A 21,342-nucleotide genomic window follows, 5' to 3' on the forward strand; every position below is an offset into this window, starting at 1 on the left:
ATGTCCACAATTTCGTCCACGGGCGTTCAGGATTTCATAAACGGCATTCGTTTTTCTTTGGCCATGAAAAGTCTTAAAATAATCCTTAGACGTTATTATGACAACTCCTGTGTGGTGCAATGTGCTAAGGCGACTGTTAATGCGTATGGTGCAGAAAACACAGGTTCGAGTTACGGTAGCGGAAATCTTTTTTTAATTTTGTTTATAAATTCGTAACCATAACGTTTTTAGATCATGAACGCTAGTTGTTTTGACAACGCATGGTGTCATTTTATCGTTGTCAGATTGACACCGCCTGTTCTCAGTTTGACACCACACGTGTGACGATTCACTTTCATGTAATAATCGTTTTGAAATGAGCACGCCGTGCATGATTTTGTCTATGAGGACAGTTTTGCTTTTTTTTTTGTAAAAACACGATACTAAAAATAAAAACCCTTTTCTTTTTGTAAGTAAATGCATAAAACATATTCATAGCTTCACACTAATTGCGAAATAAATTCGATTTCTGTAACTTTTTGTGAAATATGGGTAGAAATGAGAACTATGACCGCGCTATCCAAAATAGTATTAAACAAGTACGAGTATATACGGCCGTAAGTTCGGCCAGGCCGAATCTCATGTACCCTCCACCATGGATTGCGTTGAAACTTCTACTGAAGACTGTCATCCACAATCAAATTACTTGAGTTGCGGTAACACTTGCCGATGGCAAGGTATCTTAAAACTTCTTAACACCGTCTTCTCAATTGTAAATTAGTCCATACGGGGTATATATTAAACAAAACAAGAATATACGGCCGTAAGTTCGGCCAGGCCGAAGATTATGTACCCTCCACCATGGATTGCGTAGAAACTTCTACTGAAGACTGTCATCCACAATCAAATTACTTGGGTTGCGGTAACACTTGCCGATGGCAAGGTATCTTACAACTTTCTAACACCGTAATATATACCACATAGTCCATATGTGGTATATATTAAACTAAAACAGGCCGATTAAATACATATATAATTAAGTTTGACAAAATTTTCTATAGAAATAAAATTTTGACAAAAGTTTCTATAGAAATAAAATTTTGACAAACGTTTCTATAAAAAAAAAAATTTGGACAATATAAAATTTTGACAACATATTCTATAGAAGTTAACTGTGGACAAAATTTTCTATAGAAATAAAATTTTAACAAAATTTTCTATAGAAATAAAATTTTGACAAAATTTTCTATAGAAATAACATTTTGACAAAATTTTCTATAGAAATAAAATTTGGTAGATTATTTTTGGCTCGAGTGGCAACCATGATTATGAACCGATAATCATGACCATATACTAACATCACGTTGCAAATTTCAACCGGATCGGATGAATTTTGCTCCTCCAAGAGGCTCCGAAGATCAAATCTAGGGAACAGTTTATATATATATATAATAATGGACCGATATGGACCAATTAGTGCATGGTTGTTAGAGACCTCATAACACCATGTACCAAATTTCAACGGAATCGGATGAATTTTGCTCCTCGAAGAGGTTCCGGAGGTCAAATCTGGGGATCGATTTATATGGGGGCTATATGTAATTATGGACCGATATGGACCAATTCTTGCGTGTTTGTTAGAGACTACATTCTAGCACCACGTTCCAAATTTCAACCGGATCGGATGAATTTTGCTCCTCCAAGAGGCTCCGGAGTACAAATCTGGGGATCGGTTTATATGGGGGCTACATATTATTATGGACCGATATTGACCAATTTTTGTGTGATTGGGGATCGGCTATATATAACTATAGACCGATATGGACCAATTTTGGCATGGTTATTAGCGGCCATATACTAACACCACGTTGCAAATTTCAACCGGATCGGATTAATTTTGCTCCTCTAAGAGACTCCTGAGTTCAAATCTGGGGATCGGTTTATATGGGGGGCTATATATAATTAAGGACCGATATGGACCAATTCTTGCGTGTTTGCTAGAGACCACATTCTAGCACCATGTTCCAAATTTCAACAGGATCGGATGAATTTTGCTCCTCTAAGAGGCTGCGGTGGTCATATCTGGGGATCGGTTTATATGGGGGCTATATATAATTATGGACCGATATGGACCAATTCTTGCATGGTTGTTAGAGACCATATACTAACACCACGTACCAAATTTCAGCCGAATCGGATGAAATATGCTACTCTTATAGGCTCCGCAAGCCAAATCCAACCTACATCAATAACAACTACTTGTCCCAAGTTTGAAGGCGATAGTTTGTTTCGTTCGGGAGTTAGCGTGATTTCAACAGACGGACGGACGGACGAACATGCTTAGATCAACTCATTTCACCACGATCCAGAATATATACTTTATGGGGTCTTAGAGCAATGTTTCGATGTGTTACAAACGGAATGACAAAGTTAATATACCCTCCATCCTATGGTGGAGGATATAAAAATTAATTAAAGGCGTACATTCGTACAGAAACATTACAAAAATGCTCGGTATAGCTAAAACCGATGGCTAAAATGCCAAAATATTAATTCACAAGGTTGAAATCGTTCTATATCGATGCCTTACCAAATGGACCGCTAAAATTAAGTGCGATATAGATTTTTGAGGGTTTAAAATTCCAGTATATTTACATTTTTGTGCAAATCGTATAAAACTACGGTTTCTAGAAGCCCAAGCAGAAGTTCATCTGGAGATCGGTCTATGTGGAGGCTATACTAAAACATGGGTCGACACACACCATATTCGGCTGACATATTTGCGGTCAGTCGGATTTTAGAAGTCCTAGAAATACATTCGGGAGTTAGGTCCAGGGCTGTGGAGCCGGAGTCGGAGTCTGAAGATTTTGCTGGAGTCGGAGTCGTAAAAATTTTGCTCGACTCCGACTCCGGCTAAACCAAATTTTTTAAAACACTTCACATTTTTGTAACAAAGCAAGTTTTTACTCAAATTAATTTCCATTGCGTTATTCATTCGATCAATGTACAGCATGATAGTAAATGAAAATCAACTTCCAATTACGGCTATCTTTTTATGTTTCCTAGAATGTTAGACTAGCAGATGGGCTGAATCGATCCATTTTAATGCCCATATCAATTTATTTGAAATATTTCGAAGAATCGAAATTATTTTTTTAAATTTTATTTTAAGGCCATATACAAACATGTGGAATATTGACAGAAAAAATTTTTCAAAGTTGTTTTTTATAGAAAATTTTGTCAAAATGTTATTTCTATAAAAAGTTTTGTCAAAATTTTGTTTCTATAGCAAATTTTGTCAAAATTTTATTTCTATAAAAAATTTATTCAACATTTTATTACTATAGAAATATTTTTCTCTATAAAAAATTTAGTCAAAATTTTATTTCTATAGAAAATTGAGTCAAAATTTTGTTTCTATAGAATATGTTACAAAATTTTATTTCTATTGATAATTTTATTTCTATAAAAATTTAAGTCAAAATTTTATTTCTATATAAAATTTTGTCAAAATTTTATAGTAATAGATTTTTTTGTCAAATGAGAAACGAACTTTGTTTGTCTAAAATTTCGTTTGGGAGGAAAAAATTATTTTTTTGCGTGTAGAAAATTTTATTTCTATAGAAAATTTAGTCAAAATTTAGTTTCTGTAGAATATTTTGCAGAATTTTATTTACTACACAAAAATTTTTCTAAAATTGTATTTTTATTGATAATTTTTTCAAAATTTTATTTCTATAAGAAAAAATTATCAAATTTTATAGCAAATTCTATAGCAAATTTTTTCAATTTTTTTTTCTTACTGATGCTCACTGATACTCACTGCTATAAAAAATGTATTCAAAATTTTATTACTATAGAAATATTTTTTTCTATATAAAATTTTGTCAAAATTTTATTTCTATAGAAAATTTAGTCAAAATTTTGTTTCTATAGAATATTTTGCAAAATTTTATTTCTATAGAAAATTTTGCAAAATTTCGTTTGTTACACAATTTTTTTTAATTGTATTTCTATTGATAATTCTTTCAAACTTTTATTTCTATAAAAAATTTTCCAAATTTTATTTCTATAAAAATTTTATTCAAAATTTTATTTCTATAGAAAATTTAGTCAAAATTTTGTTTCTGTAGAAAATTTTGAAAATTTTATTTCTATTTTATATAGATATATATTTTATTTACTAGACAAAAATTTTTCCAAAATTGTATGCTCACTGATACTCACTGCTAAGTCGAAAACTTGTAGAAATGACTCAAATTTTCAAATTTTTCAATGAATGAATCATAAATGCATTTTTGCGAAATTGTCTAAACAATTATAAATATTTCCCAAATATTGCCCGAGATTTTGTAAAAGTCTGATTTGAGATTTTATCAAAATTTAGATCTAAATACAAAGTTGTGCAGAGTATATTATAACCGGCCCGCCCGACTTTAGACTTTCCTTTAATTTTTATTTTTTGTTAAAATTGTGTTACGTCCCATAATTTTAAATTTAGATTTAAATTTTAAGTACATAGATTTTGTAGAAGTATATACAATTTTGTCTAAATCAATTCAGATTCAAATTGATGCATATGGGAATATAAACCTTTATATAGCTCGCAACAAAATTAAAGGATTTGAGATAGTATCAATAACTTTGGTCCCCAAATACATATACTGTTGGTATCTTCTCATATAATGATGGGTATTTATATCATTATTTTATTTATTAAACATTGCCCTAAATTTGAAATAAGAGTTCAATTGGCATCTAATGTGAAATTAAGACCTTTTTTTGCACACATAAATAAATACGATACTTTATATCGATCCACTTACGGTACCCCCACAATAGAACTACAAAGTAGTGGTATTAAAATGAGATTTAGTTATATTACCCGGAGTCGACTCCGGAGTCGGAGTCGAGCTGATGAAAAATGCTGGAGTCGGAGTCAGAGTCGAGCAAAATTGGCTCGACTCCACAGCCCTGGTTAGGTCTATATGGGGGTTATACCAAAACATGGACCAATACTCACCACCTCTTAATGTTCCTCAAATACCTCTAGAATTCCACTTTCAGACGAATTGGTTGAAAACTACGAAATCTAGAAGCCCAAGAAATAAAATCGGGAGATCAGTCTATATAGGGGCTATACCAAAACATGGAACGATATGGACCATTTTAGACACACCTCTTTATGGTCCTATGATACCTCTAGATTTCCGGCAAATTGGATAAACACTACGGATTCTAGAAGCCCAAAAAATAAAGTCGGGAGATCGGTATATATGGGGGCTATACCAACACATGGACTGATAGGCACCATTTGCGACATACCTATTTGTGATCTTAAAATACCTCCAGATTTTCAATTTCAAGCAAATCGGCTAGAAAATATTGTCTCTAGACGACCAAGAAGTAGATCGGTCTATATGGTGGTTATACCAAAAAATGGACCTATACACCTCAATTTCGGCGTACCTATTTGCGGTCCCAAAATGCCCCTAGATTTCCAATTTCAGGCAAATCGGGTAATAAATGCAGTTTATAGAAGCCCAAGAATTAAAATCGGGAGATCGGTCTATATGGCGTCTATACCAAAACATGGATCGATACGGACCATTTTTGACACACCTCTTAGTGGTCCTAAAATACCTCTAGATTTTAAATTTCAGGCACATCGGATAGAAAATACAGTTTCTTGACGACCAAGAAGCAAAATCTGGAGATTGGTCTATATGGGGGCTATATCAATACATGGACCAATACGGACTATTTTCGACACACCTCTTTATAGTCCCAAAATACCTCTAGATTTCCAATTTCAGGCAAATCGGATTGTAAATACAGTTTCTAGAAGCCCAAGAAAAAAATCGGGAGATCGGTCTATATGGAGGCTATACCAAAACATAGACCGATACACCCTATTTTCGACACAGGTTAGGTTAGGTTAGGTGGCAGCCCGATGTACAGGCTCACTTGGACTATTCAGTCCATTGTGATACCACATTGGTGAACTTCTCTCTGAGTGCTGCCCCATTCCATGTGCTGCCCGATTCCATGTTAAGCTCAATGACAAGGGACCTCCTTTTTATAGCCGAGTTCGAAAGGCGTTCCATATTGCAGTGAAACCACTTAGAGAAGCTTTGAAACCCTCAGAAATGTCACCAGCATTACTGAGGTGGGATAATCCACCGCTGAAAAATTTTTTGGTGTTCGGTCGAAGCAGGAATCGAACCCACGACCTTGTGTATGCAAGGCGGGCATGCTAACCCTTGCACCACGGTGGCTCCCTCTTTAAGGTCCAAAAATACATCCAGATTTTCAATTTTAGGCAAATCGGATAGAAAATAAAGTTTCTAAACGCCCAAGAAGCAAAATCGGGAGATCGGTCTATATGGGGGCTATACCAAAACATGGACCGATGAGCACCATTTTCGGCACATCTTTTTATGGTCCTCAAGTACCTCTAGATTTTCAATTTCATGCAAATTGGATAAAAACTACGGTTTTTATAAGCCCAAGACCCCAAATCGGGAAGTCGGTTTATTGGGGAATATATCAAAACTTGGACCGATATATCCCATCTTCGAACTTGACCTGCCTGCAAACAAAGAACGAATCTATGCCTAATTTCAGGACGATAGCGGCATTATTGAAGGCTGTAGCGTGATTACAACACACAGACAGACGGACATTCCTATATCGTCTTAGAATTTCTCCTTGATCAAGAATATATATACTTTATATAGTCGGAAATCGATATTTCGATGTGTTACACACGGAATGACTAACTTTTATACCTCCATCACCATATTTGCAAATATACCATTATGACTCATAAATAAGAGATTGAAGAAAATTTTGCATTTTTTGTATTCGTAAAATTGGGAATTTCTGACGATATCACTTTGGAGTCAAGAGCCAGAAAAATACTGGCAGCAGAGTTGTCCAAGGTCTGTGGAGCTCCAATGGCAGGATTTCCTCATACTATCTAACTCCATAGATAAACCTATGGTGGAGTATATGAACATAACGCATTCCATTTTTCAATAAATTGTTAAGTTCAATTTGATTTGAAAATTTTTATATTTACTTCGCTCTTATTTAATCGAATTGCAATCGTGAAAAGTCCTTCCTACGAGCTTCCACATTTACTTCTGAGAAACCTCGTCCTCTCTCCTCGGCACCATGAATGCTTACAATATGTACTTATGAACCATAAAGGATATGCTGGTAACAAGTATGCTGACACTTCAAATGCACTAAAGGCAATTGTTAATTTTATAGAGCGAGTTGCTTTTAGTATCGTTGCCGGAGTAGGATCTATTGCAACATCATTATTGTTGCCACTCGAATAGAGTCTAATATAATTTAATGATGACAAAGGCTTTTCATTTGATATATATTTATATACACTACATATATATGAGAGCTCGGTGAGCAGCCTTGTGTGTCTTGGATGTTACCAAGATAGTTAAATATATCCCAGCAAAACATGTAGCCACAAAAAGCTATGAAAATGTTCATCTTGGACACGGATATGGTGCAAATTCGGATCAGAAGCAATGCATTTCACATGGGATTGTCATAGGGCGCAAATAGTCTTCTTCAGCATTTGGTTCATTTTTCTTTTCTTATTAAAAAAACAAAGAAAAAACATTTAAATATTATAGGTACCTATAAAGGTAATTTTTTAAGAGCTTCATCCACAAAAATGCATTAAATATTTATTTGAATCGATAGTACGGGCCATATAATTTAATGTGTGAAGATTATACCATACAAATGTTAATTGTGCCACAAATAGTCCATCTACATAGTCCAATTTTGGCATATTCCTTGCAACATTTCGGCCAGTATCTCACGAATAAATGTTTCAATGTTGTCTTCCGTCAATTGAAGTGGGCTTGTCTATATACAAAATAATCTCAAGGCAATACATCAGACCATCTATGCGCCCAACTGGCCGGAGAAATCAGTCTATAGATTAACGTGAATCCTTACAGACTAAATAATAATGCTATGTTACATATCGATGTCTCCATTCCAAAGTACGCTAAGTCTAAAAAGTGAATTTTACAGGAAACAAGTTCAAAGTTTGTTTAGCAATTTCTCAAAAACCTTATAAAATATCATTCACTTTTTTCGGTCTTAAACTCATGTTTATTTATCACTATTTTGAATGTACCAATTCAAAATAGTGATAATAGAACATAGCTAAAAATTACTTAGACCACTACAGACTGAACAAAGCTTTTTGCCCGTTTTAAAATGGAAATTTTTAAAACTGTAGTTACAGGCTATGTACAATATTAACCATTACTTTTGCTAGAAGTGTCCAATAAATTCGAACTTTTGACAGGCTACAATTCACATCAATCCGAATAAAAAACAATGAACTCCATCAAAAAATGCTAAGTCGACTCTGGAATGAGGATATCGATATAAACATGCTATTTTTGGACTTACCTAAGTGTTTAGAAATAGTACTAATTTGCGTTTCAAGGTATTTTTATTTTCAAATAATCCATTGATGAGAAAGTGTTTATTAAAATTCAAACATAGGCGGCGTAGTATATCATTATTTGCATACACTCAAAACAAAGTTTACTTGGATTTTGACCTTCCCTTAAGGATTTTGATATTGATTCCGAGCCAAAGATACAGCTTCTTTAAAATAAAGAATTTTTTTAGCGACCTATCTGGCTTTATATCTACACCCTCAAAAAAAATCGCTTCTCTAACATATATTCCAAACATATTTTGCAGGAAGCACATATCTTATTGGATACTGCCGAAACTTTAATATGTTTGTTTTATGTGAACATATTATATGTTTGGAAGCATTTTGAGCCCAAAAATATTATAAGCTTGGAAGAATTTTCTCCCAAAGAAGATTGTGCTCATTCCCTCACATAATTTTCACTTCCACGAAATTTTTTAGTTCTTGGCACAGTTTTCTGTAATACAAATAATGTTGAAGAAATTATTCAATTTTATAAATGTTTTAAATTTTACCTTTCGCCTGGACGGAGAATCGAACCGAGGACCATACAGTTTGTAAGCCAACACACTATCCACTGGGCTACGTAGCTGTTATAGTCTCCAGTAGACAATTATCGTTATAAGTTACATTGATATAGCATAGTTTGCAGCGCGCACGAGCCCATGCAAACATAACATTATTTAACAGAAACATACATTTGTTGGCCTCGCGTAGAAGTGGTTAGCATGTCTGCCTTGCATGCAAAGGGTCGTGGGTTCATTCCCTGTTCCGACCGAACACCAATTCTTTTTTAATTTACACATTTATATTTATACTATATTAAATTTTTATAATGAAATTTCGAAATGTGGGTTATTAAAGATTTACAGTCAGAAATAGTGCTTAATATAAATGAAATGGACTGAGCTTTTGGATAACATATTATTTTTTTATTGCACAAATAACAATTTTGTAACAAAAAACTATTTTTGGAATAAAATTTTGAAATTTTGGAAGGAATTCAAAAACTCTAACATTTGCTCTTCCATGAGGCTCTGTAACCCAAATTTGGGGTTTATGTGGATGCTATAAATAATTATGAATCGTTATGGGCCAGTTTTTGCATTTTTTATACCCTCCACCATAGCATGGGATGTATTAACTTTATCATTTCGTTTGTAACACATCGAAATATTGCTCTAAGAACCCATAAAGTAAAGGGTGATTTGTTAAGAGCTTGATAACTTTTTAAAAAAAAAAACGCATAAAATTTGCAAAATCTCTTCGGTTCTTTATTTGAAACGTTAGATTGGTCCATGACATTTACTTTTTGAAGATAATTTCATTTAAATGTTGACCGCGGCTGCGTCTTAGGTGGTCCATTCGGAAAGTCCAATTTTGGGCAACTTTTTCGAGCATTTCGGCCGGAATAGCCCGAATTTCTTCGGAAATGTTGTCTTCCAAAGCTGGAATAGTTGCTGGCTTGTTTCTGTAGACTTTAGACTTGACGTAGCCCCACAAAAAAATAGTCTAAAGGCGTCAAATCGCATGATCTTGGTGGCCAACTTACCGGTCCATTTCTTGAGATGAATTGTTCTCCGAAGTTTTCCCTCAAAATGGCCATAGAATCGCGAGCTGTGTGGCATGTAGCGCCATCTTGTTGAAACCACATGTCAACCAAGTTCAGTTCTTCCATTTTTGGCAACAAAAAGTTTGTTAGCATCGAACGATAGCGATCGGCATTCACCGTAACGTTGCGTCCAACAGCATCTTTGAAAAAATACGGTCCAATGATTCCACCAGCGTACAAACCACACCAAACAGTGCATTTTTCGGGATGCATGGGCAGTTCTTGAACGGCTTCTGGTTGCTCTTCACTCCAAATGTGGCAATTTTGCTTATTTACGTAGCCATTCAACCAGAAATGAGCCTCATCGCTGAACAAAATTTGTCGATAAACACATTTCGAACCGAACACTGATTTTGGTAATAAAATTCAATGATTTGCAAGCGTTGCTCGTTAGTAAGTCTATTCATGATGAAATGTCAAAGCATACTGAGCATCTTTCTCTTTGACACCATGTCTGAAATCCCACGTGATCTGTCAAATACTAATGCATGAAAATCCTAACCTCAAAAGAATCACCCTTTATATATATTCTGGGTCGTGGTGAAATTCTGAGTCGATCTGAGCATGTTCGTCCGCCCGTCTTTTGAATACACGCTAACTTAGGAACGAAACAAGCTATCGACTTGAAACTTGGCACAAGTTGTTGTTTTTGATGTATGTCGATGGTGTTGCAAATGGGCCATATCGGTCCACTTTTACGTATAGCCCCTATATAAACGGACCCTCAGATTTGCAGAGCTTCTAACAGAATCATATTTCATCCGATCCGGCTGAAATTTGGTACATGGTGTTGGTATGTGGTCTATAACAACCATGCAAAAACTGGTCCACATCGGTCCATAATTATATATAGCCCCCATATAAACCGATGCCCAGATTTGGCTTGCGGAGCCTCAAAGAGAAGCAAATTTCTTCCGATTCGGCTGAAATTTGGTACATGGTGTTGGTATATGGTCTCTAAAAACCATGCAAAAATTGGTCCATTTCGGTCCATAATTATATATAGCCCCCATATAAACCATTCTCCAGATTTGACCTAGGGAGCCTCTTGGAGGAGCAAAATTCATTCGATCCGGTTCAAATGTGGAACGTGGTGTTAGTATATAGTTTCTAACATTCATGCAAAAATTGATGCTCATCGGTTCACAATTATATATAGCCCCCATATAAACCGATCCTCAGATTTGGCTTGCGAAGCCTCTAAAAGAAGTAAATTTCATCTGATCCGGTTGAAATTTGGAACATGGTGTAAGTATATGGTCTCTAACAACCGTGCCAGAATTGGTCCATATCGGTCAATAATTATATATAGCCCCCATATAAACCATTCTCCAGATTTGACCTCCGGAGCCTTGTGGAAGAGCAAAATTCATCCGACTCGGTTGAAATTTGGTACGTGGTGTTAGTAAAGGGTGATACGGTCAAAATTTGGTCAAGCGAAAACGCGTGTAAATCGGTGAAATCGTTTATTTAAAAAATCAAATAAATTTAAATTTTCAAGTTCAATTAGTATAAAATTCAGGAAAAATATTCAGTTAGGCTTTCGCTTTTCCAAATCCGAATTGCCGGGCGTCACGCTGGACACCTGCCATCAGATTTTGTACAGCCACCTTGTCCACCTTCTTCGCCGCAGAGAGCCAGTTTGCCTTGAACTGCTGCTCGTCCTTAGCAGTTTTTTGGTCTTCTTTAGGTTCCGCTTGACAATAGCCCAGTATTTCTCAGTTGGGCCGAGCTCTGGCGTGTTGGGAGTGTTCTTGTCCTTAGGAACCACCTGCACGTTGTTGGCGGCGTACCACTCCATGGCCTTTTTACCGTAATGGCAAAATGCCAAATCCGGCCAAAACAGTACGGAACAACCGTGTTTCTTCAGGAAAGGCAGCAGACGTTTATTCAAATACTCTTTTACGTAAATTTCTTGGTTGACAGTCCCGGAAGCTATGAAAATACAGCTTTTCAAGCCACAGGTACAGATGTCTTGCCAAACCAGATATTTCTTTGCGAACTTTGACAGTTTTATGTGCTTGAAAATATTTGCTACCTTTGCCCTTCCTTTTGCCGTATAAAACTCCTGTCCCGGAAGCTGCTTGTAGTCGGCTTTGACGTAGGTTTCGTCGTCCATTACCAAGCAGTCAAACTTCATCGGCATCGTCGTGTCAGCCTCCGGGATTGCGCTTTGGCCGTCGTATTTTGTGTATCATCGCGATTTGTAGTCTCTACCTTCTTGTAAGTCGATAGTCCGGCTCGTTTTTTGGCTCGATGCACGGTTGTAGAAGATAAACCCAGTTATTTGGGGCATCTCGGAGAGAGAGGTTAGGGTTTCGCTTGAAACTACCGACAACTCTCTTCGTCATCTCAGCGGCTTCCGGTTTTCGATTTCCCCTCGATCCAGACTTCCTGGCTGTCGACAAACGTTCCCCAAACTCTTTAATTACATTTATAACGGTTGATTTGGCAACTCTTAGCGATTTTGCTAGCTTTGCGTGCGAGTAGCTCGGACGGCATTTTGACAACTGAAGAGTGAATTCCAAAATCAAAATGGGAGCAACATTCTACACACACACACCTTCAAAATGAGGGGTGTTCAGGTTTTTTAAATGCAAAATTGAAAGAAATACGTCAAGTTTATATTGACCAAATTTTGACCGTATCACCCTTTATATGGTCTCTAACAAAGATGCAGGAATTAGTCCATATCGGCCCATAATTATATGTAGCCCCCATATAAAGCGATCCCCAGATTTGACCTCCGGATCCTCTTGTAATAGCAAACTTCATCTGATTCAGTTGAAATTTGGTACGTGGTTTTATTATATGGCGCCAAACACCCATGCAAAAATTGGTCGAAATTGGTCCATAATTATATAGAGCCTCCATATAAGCGACCCCCATATTTCAATTCTGGCTCTCTAAGTACCGTAATTATTTGTAGACTTACCTATATACACCTTTTTTGTGTAATATATACCACGTATGGACTAGAAGACGATGTTAAGAAGTTTTAAGATACCTTACCATCGGTAAGTATTACCACAACCCAAGTAATTCGATTATGGATGACAGTCTTTCGTAGAAGTTTCTACGGAATCCATGGTGGAGGATACATAAGATTCGGCCTGGCCGAATTTACGGCCGTATATACTTGTTGTTTTTTTTAACAATGATATATAAACTTTCTTTTAATTAAAATTTCATTATTTTGAATTTATTCATAGTATTGTGTAAATTGCGCATCCTAAAATTTAGGTTTCGTAATCTTTAATACCACGTAAATATGTTTTGGAATTCTGTAAATTGGGCACTACAAAGTAGTGCCTACCGTATATTCGCCATAATTTTAGTGTTTCCAAATATAATTTTTTTGTTGTGTTCCTCAAAGGACATATCTTTGCAAGTGTAAAAACGATTTCTTTTTAATAGAAATTGCTTATCAATTTTGAACTAAGCTACTTACAAAATTATTTCGTAGTGAGATTTGTTGGCTGGGTAACTAAAATAAAAATTTCAATTTATCAATTTTCATTGAAGAAAGCTTAGAGATACACGAACTGCAATTTAAATGTAAACGAACGTAATAAAATTAAGCTGACAAAAGTAGTCATCTTAATTTCATAGTAATAGCTATTTCTGAGAAGTGTATCTAAAGTGGTTCAATTCAAAATTGTCATTATTCCGGAAATTGGAGCAAATGTTTTTTTATAGCCTTCACCATAAAATATCATTCCATTTGTAACGCATCATATAGTTTATATACGATAAATATATCATGTTTTGCATGTGCTTGAAAAAATTGTCGAAGCACTTTAGCCACTCTGGTTGAGGTATCTCCAAAACATGAACAGGAAGTTCTTTTAATTCAATTATTTATAACTCGCTATTTCTTATTTTTAATGCGTAAATTTAATTTTTTGTTTAAAAAAGGTTAAAAAAAGAGTAAACATTAACAAAATTGTACCTATTATGAAGCGTTAGAATGTATTAAAAATCATAAAAAAATTATAAAAATTATGTATTTAGCAAAATATCGCAAAATTTTTTAATTCACATCCAAAACAATGAATTCGGATCACACCTTAAGAAGTGATGCAAATTCAGTGCAACGGCTGTTTAAATGGTGGACATCCAGGGCCGTCTTTAACCTTTTAGAGGCCCTGGCATATTAGTATAATGGGGCCCTTATGACTTTGACAGAACATTATTTATTATTATGATGAAGACAACAAAAATTGTCGAAACGTTGGGAACAATGCAAAAAATAAGTATTTTTATTTGCGGAAAACAACCTTAAGTTTGATAGCTTAATCATATGGGAATATTTAGAGAACATTATTTTGTTATAATAAACAAAAAAATCGATAAATGAGGTTTTTATTGCTACTCGCATTAAGCGAATGATAAATGTAATATTTGCCACAAACGTAACTCCCTTAGCATTCACAGATTAGTGATTAAAAATCTTTTAAGAATTCAATTATATTGGAATTCAAAATTTCAGTTTATTAATTCTTTTGTAAAAAAAAGTAAAAAAAAAAAATTGGGAGCAAAGGTAGAATTAAAAATTGTAAACAATAATCGATCTATAGTTGATGGCACTTTAAACCGGCAACTGTAACGGTAAAACAAAATCGATTAGAATACGCGACAGAGCAGAACTTAAACGACTTACATCTCTTACAACTTTTTACGACACAATTATCTTTTCTCATGAACATCAGAAGTTGGCGTTAGGGGGACTGGCATCAGAGTTGCCGTCTAATTTATGCCGTTTGAAGAGGAACCCTTCCAGATTTGAGACAGGCAGAATCGTTTGGTTAGGTTAAAGTGGCAGCCCGATAAGTTTCAGGCTCACTTAGACTATTCGGTCCATTGTGATAAGGCAATATCGTTAGCCACTTCTTCAAATTCTTTGCTTTTTAGCACATCACATCCCAGAAAAAAATTGAAAGTACTTCTAAGAGCACAACTTTAAAAGCACTTTCAAAAAATGTCCTCCAAAGATGTTCTTTATTTGAACTGCTCAGGAAGTTCTTTCAACTCAATTTTTTTAACTCGCTTTTTTCATATTTTTAAAGGGTAATTTGAGCTTTGTTTGTTTCAAATAGGTTAAAAACAGAGTAAGGATTAATAAAAAGAAAAAATTATTTAAATTTTGTCAAAAAAAAATGCTATATACAGTCTATAAAAATTGAGAATTTTTGGAAATATTTGAGGTCAAAAGTTTCGAACAAAGGTTAGAATGCATTAAAAATCATAAAAAATTGTTTTTGGCAAAATAACATTAAATTTTTTTTTAATTTAAGATGAATTCGGATCACACTTTAAGAAGTGAAGCAACGCAGTGCAGCTGCTGTGGAAATGGTGGACATCCGTCCTATGACAAGCCCATGTTAAATTCATCGCTTCTGTGCCAATTTTTCGCCACTTCCGGATCCAAAAATCACATTTTTACTACTTTTTGGCGACGCTTTTTTTGTTGGGATTCTATGGACATCAGCGATCTCCCTAATCTTAATCTCTCTTGAAGCATTGTAAAGGGTGATTCTTTTGAGGTTAGGATTTTCATGCATTAGTATTTGACAGATCACGTGGGATTTCAGACATGGTGTCAAAGAGAAAGATGCTCAGTATGCTTTGACATTTCATCGTGAATAGACTTACGATCTGCCACAACGTCGAATTTTCAGTGAATGGGCCCTAGAAAAGTTGGCAGAAAATCCGCTTTTTTATCGACAAATTTTGTTCAGCGATGAGGCTCATTTCTGGTTGAATGGCTACGTAAATAAGCAAAATTGCCGCATTTGGAGTGAAGAGCAACCAGAAGCCGTTCAAGAACTGCCCATGCATCCCGAAAAATGCACTGTTTGGTGTGGTTTGTACGCTGGTGGAATCATTGGACCGTATTTTTTTCAAAGATGCTGTTGGACGCAACGTTACGGTGAATGGCGATCGCTATCGTTCGATGCTAACAAACTTTTTGTTGCCAAAAATGGAAGAACTGAACTTGGTTGACATGTGGTTTCAACAAGATGGCGCTACATGCCACACAGCTCGCGATTCTATGGCCATTTTGAGGGAAAACTTCGGAGAACAATTCATCTCAAGAAATGGACCGGTAAGTTGGCCACCAAGATCATGCGATTTGACGCCTTTAGACTATTTTTTGTGGGGCTACGTCAAGTCTAAAGTCTACAGAAATAAGCCAGCAACTATTCCAGCTTTGGAAGACAACATTTCCGAAGAAATTCGGGCTATTCCGGCCGAAATGCTCGAAAAAGTTGCCCAAAATTGGACTTTCCGAATGGACCACCTAAGACGCAGCCGCGGTCAACATTTAAATGAAATTATCTTCAAAAAGTAAATGTCATGGACCAATCTAACGTTTCAAATAAAGAACCGATGAGATTTTGCAAATTTTATGCGTTTTTTTTTTTTTTTTAAAGTTATCAAGCTCTTAACAAATCACCCTTTACTTCTCAGCTCATTTTTAATTCTTTTTAGTTTGGAGAAGGAACTTTCCCCACTGCAGTTAGTAAGCATCATGCTTAAAAAGATTCTCATTGCGATTTCTACATTTGAAAATGTGTCGTCAATGTTGTTTTCTTTAAAGATATTTGATATAATTTTAACATAGAATTAGTTCCCTCGTTTTCACTGTCAGCAATTTTCAAGTATTCTGTGAAATGCAAACATTCCATGTCTAACTCTTTCTCATTAACATCTAATAACATAATAAAATTCAGCAATCTGGCAGGAGTTAGGGGGCCCTTATTTATCGCGGGTCCCTGGGCACGTGCTCAGAGTGCCCTGTGGAAAGGCGGGTCTGTGGACATCCCCCCTATGACAAGCCCATGTTAAATTCATCGCTTCTGCGCCAATTTTGCACTACTTCCGGATCCAAAAAGAACATATCTTTGCAATTTGGGTCCCTGCATTAAAGTCGTATGTTTTTGAAATAAGGAAAATTTTTCTTAAAGTAAAGAAGAAGTAAACTTTAAATTAACTGAGATTTTGATTCTTTGTATTAATGATAGAAAAGTTTCAAATATATGCTAATACTTATTATGAGGATTTTGTATCCTTGCTTTAAATTTTTGTTTTTATAAAATTAAAGAAAACAAAAGTCTGCGGGAAATTGGGGTTTTAAGCTGATATATAAAGAGCGTTTTTGTAATAGCTTGCTGATTTGAAATTTAAATAAAACATATGCCAATTATGAGATGATAAAAAATGTTTATTTGGTAGATAATTTATTGTCATTTAATATTTAAATATAATTTCGGGCTTATGGGCACCACGACTATTTTGCACAAAGGTCATTCTGGAGGCCAAATTTCCGAATCCCTTAAGGATTTTGGTATTGATTCCGAGCCAAAGATGCGGCTTCTTTAAAATAAAGACATCTTTGACGGACCTTCCTTGCTTTAAATCTAGAATAAATAAAATTAAAATTAGATACAGATCTCATTCATCGAATTTTTATCCTCTTTTTGCGAGATAATAATAAAGGTATTTATGTACAAACAAATTCCAATTTAAAATCCAAATTATGACAGGTACGTAGAGGTAAAAACAGTTTTCTTAATTTAAAAAAACTTTAAACCAAAGATGCAAATTCTTAAAATTAGTCTTAGCCTATATTTGAAGCGATTTTATCTTAAATTTAAAAATGCAATATGTCAGTTGAGTTAAATACGATTTCTTTAAATTAAAAATGTTTTTCTTTACTTTAAGGAAAATTAGCCTTACTTCAAAATCTACAACTTCAGCAAAGAGAAAGAGGAAATTTTCAAGATTTGTGTCCTAAATTTAATAAAAAAAGGTTTGAAGCAAGGATTATAAACTTTCATTTAATTAAAATGCCATTATTTTAAAGAATGTTGTCTTTAACTTTGGGTAAATTTCGATTCCTAAAATTTAAGTTGCATAATCTTCCATATTAGGTCAATATTTTTTTCAGTGCAGCTTCTGGAGAAATTTCTGAAAGTTTAAAAAATAATTTGGAACAATCCATATGGTTCAACAAAAGACAAAATCAAGTAGGTTCAGTGGTTAAAACTACACACAAATTTTTTTTTCTGATTCAATCACCAAATTAATTGATCCTATTAATATTTTAATTGAAATGTCTTCAATCACGAAAATGATAGTATCAATCACAGTTTTAATTGGACATAGAAAAAATTCTTGATTAAAAAATTAATTGATTTTTTCAGCAAATTTCAATTAATTTTTTAATTGATTCAATTAAAAATTTAATTGATGTTGATTGCAAAACTTAATTAATTTATTAATTAAAAAAGGTAACTATTTTTAATTACTTTCTGAATTGGCTTAGAGTTTTTATTTGGATTAACAAATGATTGTTTGAAAAACATTTTTAATTAAAAATTAAAAAAAAAAATCAGCACTTTTTTAACTGAATTAGTCTTCCGATTTTGATTAAAAAGTTAATTGTATCAATTAATTTTTTAATTAAAAATTTTAAAATTTTCAATCATTGACTTAATTAACTTAATGTTTCTATCATGATTAAAAAGTTAATTGTATCAATTAATTTATTAATTGAAAACATTTTCAACTTTACTTAACTTTTTAATTGGAAATATTTTGGTGATATTTTTGTCTGTGTAGAAGTACGCATATGTATTAGGTACTTTTAGTTTAGAATAGTCTAAGTGAGCCTGCCAATAAATCGGGTTGCTACTTTAACCTAATTATACGCGAGAAGCGACCGTCACGTTTGATGCACCATAGAGTAGTTCATAGTAATTTTGGCTTGGAGTTTCCACACTGAAAAAAATATTGTCGTGAGGCCAAAGATTTCATGTCCATAAAATGCGAATGCAAATTTTGTTTAGCATAAAAGACGTATTTCTCTAATATAAAGTTTTTTTCTTTGTCCAAAAGTCGATAAACTTGTCAATGAAGTCGTATTGTCCTTATAATTATGTGAGTTTACTTCAAAATGGGTATCATAACATGAAAGAAAAATGTTTCTTTAAAATTAATGAAATTGTCTTTAAATTTGTTGTCTTTTTGCATATTGACTACAAAGCAAAAAATCGTTCAAAAATATGACATGTTTTTCAACACTTTATTTTAAAGGCGTTTTTTACTTAAAACATATCATATCCACTAGAAAGGAAGTCGAATCTGAATTTCGAAACTAAAATTGTCGTTAACTCGTTTTTAAAAGACTTTGATAGCCCATGAAAAAAGTGAAAAAAAAACGAAAAATTAAAATTTGCTTCCTAGAAGCAGAACACAAAACCCAAATATAAATGAGCATTGTGTCTTAAAAGTATCCTTACTTGTATTCTCCGCTTCTTTGGCTCGGAATCAATACCAAAATTGTTAAAAGGCAAAATCTTTGGAACCGGGCATGCTTTTTTGTAGTGCAATTGATATGACTCCATTCTCAAGTTTTTTAAACTCGTTAATAAATTTATGAACATTCCTGAGAATTGAAACTTTTTCGCATGTATCATCATCTTGGATATTATTCGCTGCCTACACACAAACAAAATTTTTTCTGATTCAATCACGAAATTAATTGATCCAATTAATTTTTAATTGAAATGTCTTCAATCACAGAAATGATAGCATCAAAAAAAAATTAATTGAAGGTCAATTAAAAAGTTAATTGATTCAATTAAAAAATTAATTGATACTATTATTTTCGTGATTGATTTTTGTTTCAATTAAAAATTTTTTTGAATCAATTAAATTTTTAATTGAATATTTTTTAAAACCCAATTAAAATTTTAATTGGAAAAATTTTCGTGAAATTTTTTTGTGTGTAGCTGAAGGGACTGAAATATTTTGAGTTTGTGACGTTTGCAACTTTTTCTACAGTTACGACGTGTATATTAGGGTGTTTTCAACTTTGCGACAGTCGCAAACCTTAAAAAATTAGATGCAGACCATCTTTGGTGCTGAGTAGAGTCGTCACTTTAGCTACTATCAGGTAACAGAGTGACTCATATTAAAAAAAATTCTCATAAAAACACCCTTTATTTGTAAATGAGCACCATTGTTGATATATCGTAAAGAAGGGAACGAAAATTCCATAAATGAGATCTATATCTTAATTTTAATTATATAGAGCCTAAATTTAAAGGTAGATAACTCCCTAAAAAGTGTCTTAATTTTAAATAAGCAGCATCTTTGAATTCAAGTAAACGTTTTTTTGTTTTTTTTTTTTTTGTCAGTGTATTTATGTACACTTGCCTCTGTTGACGTCACCGCTATTTATCTTTTATTTATCAATCATTTATGTTGTTATGTGAACTTTAATTAATTTTTCGATGTTAAGCTTAAAGAAAACCAACCAGCATTCCAAACTTATTTAACTGGTAACACACATACACACACACTAACCAGTTGAAGAAAAAATACTTAAACCGAAATTGCTGGCGTTTACTTGAGATCAAAGGAAATTCGAATAAATGCTGAGAAAACTAATTAAATTTAAGAAAAGTGCTCTCTAAGTAGGATTTGTGCAAACTTTTATCTGGCCAAGTTTTTCTCGCATGCATTCCATAACATTCCATTCTGGGATTTTCAACCATCCAACCCACAGCCCTTTAGTTCCTCTGTTAGTGTATATCTTCGTTTGTTCTTTTTTTTTGCAGATTGGAATTCTTTCAACGATGGATAGATGAGGGTGAACCTACAGTCTTTTGGCTGCCCGGGTTCTATTTCACCCAATCGTTTATGACTGGTGTACTGCAAAACTATTCCAGAAAGAATCGCTTCCAGATTGATATGGTGAAAATTGATTTCGAAGTGACGAAGTACGAAATGAAAGCTGATCAAGGGCCAGAACTAGGAGCATACATACGGGTACGTAGTTTTGATTTGTTTTCGCTCCACACGAATTTAATACCTAAACTAAGAATATAATAAAAAAAGAAGATAAAAAGAAATTTTATATTATAAATGGCCATATTTGTTCCTTTTTTTCTCGAATACATAACCAAATACAGAAACGGAAGGAAATCAACGATGAAACAAAGTTTTTTCAAGTAAGAACAGTAATGCGAGTATCAAAGAAAAAGTCTTGAAAGAAAAACAATAAATGTTTGCACCGTTAGTGTCGTAGGAGTACGTAGGAGAACAGTAGCTCGCACTCACTAAGTTAACACACATTTTCCACATTCACACACACAAACTGTATTATACACACAAAAAAAATTGTTTTCAGATTCAATCACAAAATTAATTGATCCAATTAATTGAAATGTCTTCAATCACGAAA

The 21,342-nt window shown here is 33.9% G+C and overlaps 1 protein-coding gene across 1 annotated transcript in view; it reads left to right on the top strand.

Moving 5' to 3' along the window:
- Positions 1 to 21,342, top strand: part of Dnah3 (dynein heavy chain 3, axonemal) — a 671,994-nt gene that overhangs the window by 647,995 nt on the left and 2,657 nt on the right. The window contains exon 62 of the mRNA XM_075308183.1: positions 20,717 to 20,927. Coding sequence (XP_075164298.1) covers positions 20,717 to 20,927 — 211 coding nt within the window. The remainder of the gene's footprint in view (positions 1 to 20,716; positions 20,928 to 21,342) is intronic.

Source organism: Haematobia irritans, chromosome 4 (assembly GCF_050003625.1).
Source record: "Haematobia irritans isolate KBUSLIRL chromosome 4, ASM5000362v1, whole genome shotgun sequence".
Classification (NCBI taxonomy): Eukaryota; Metazoa; Arthropoda; class Insecta; order Diptera; family Muscidae; genus Haematobia; species Haematobia irritans.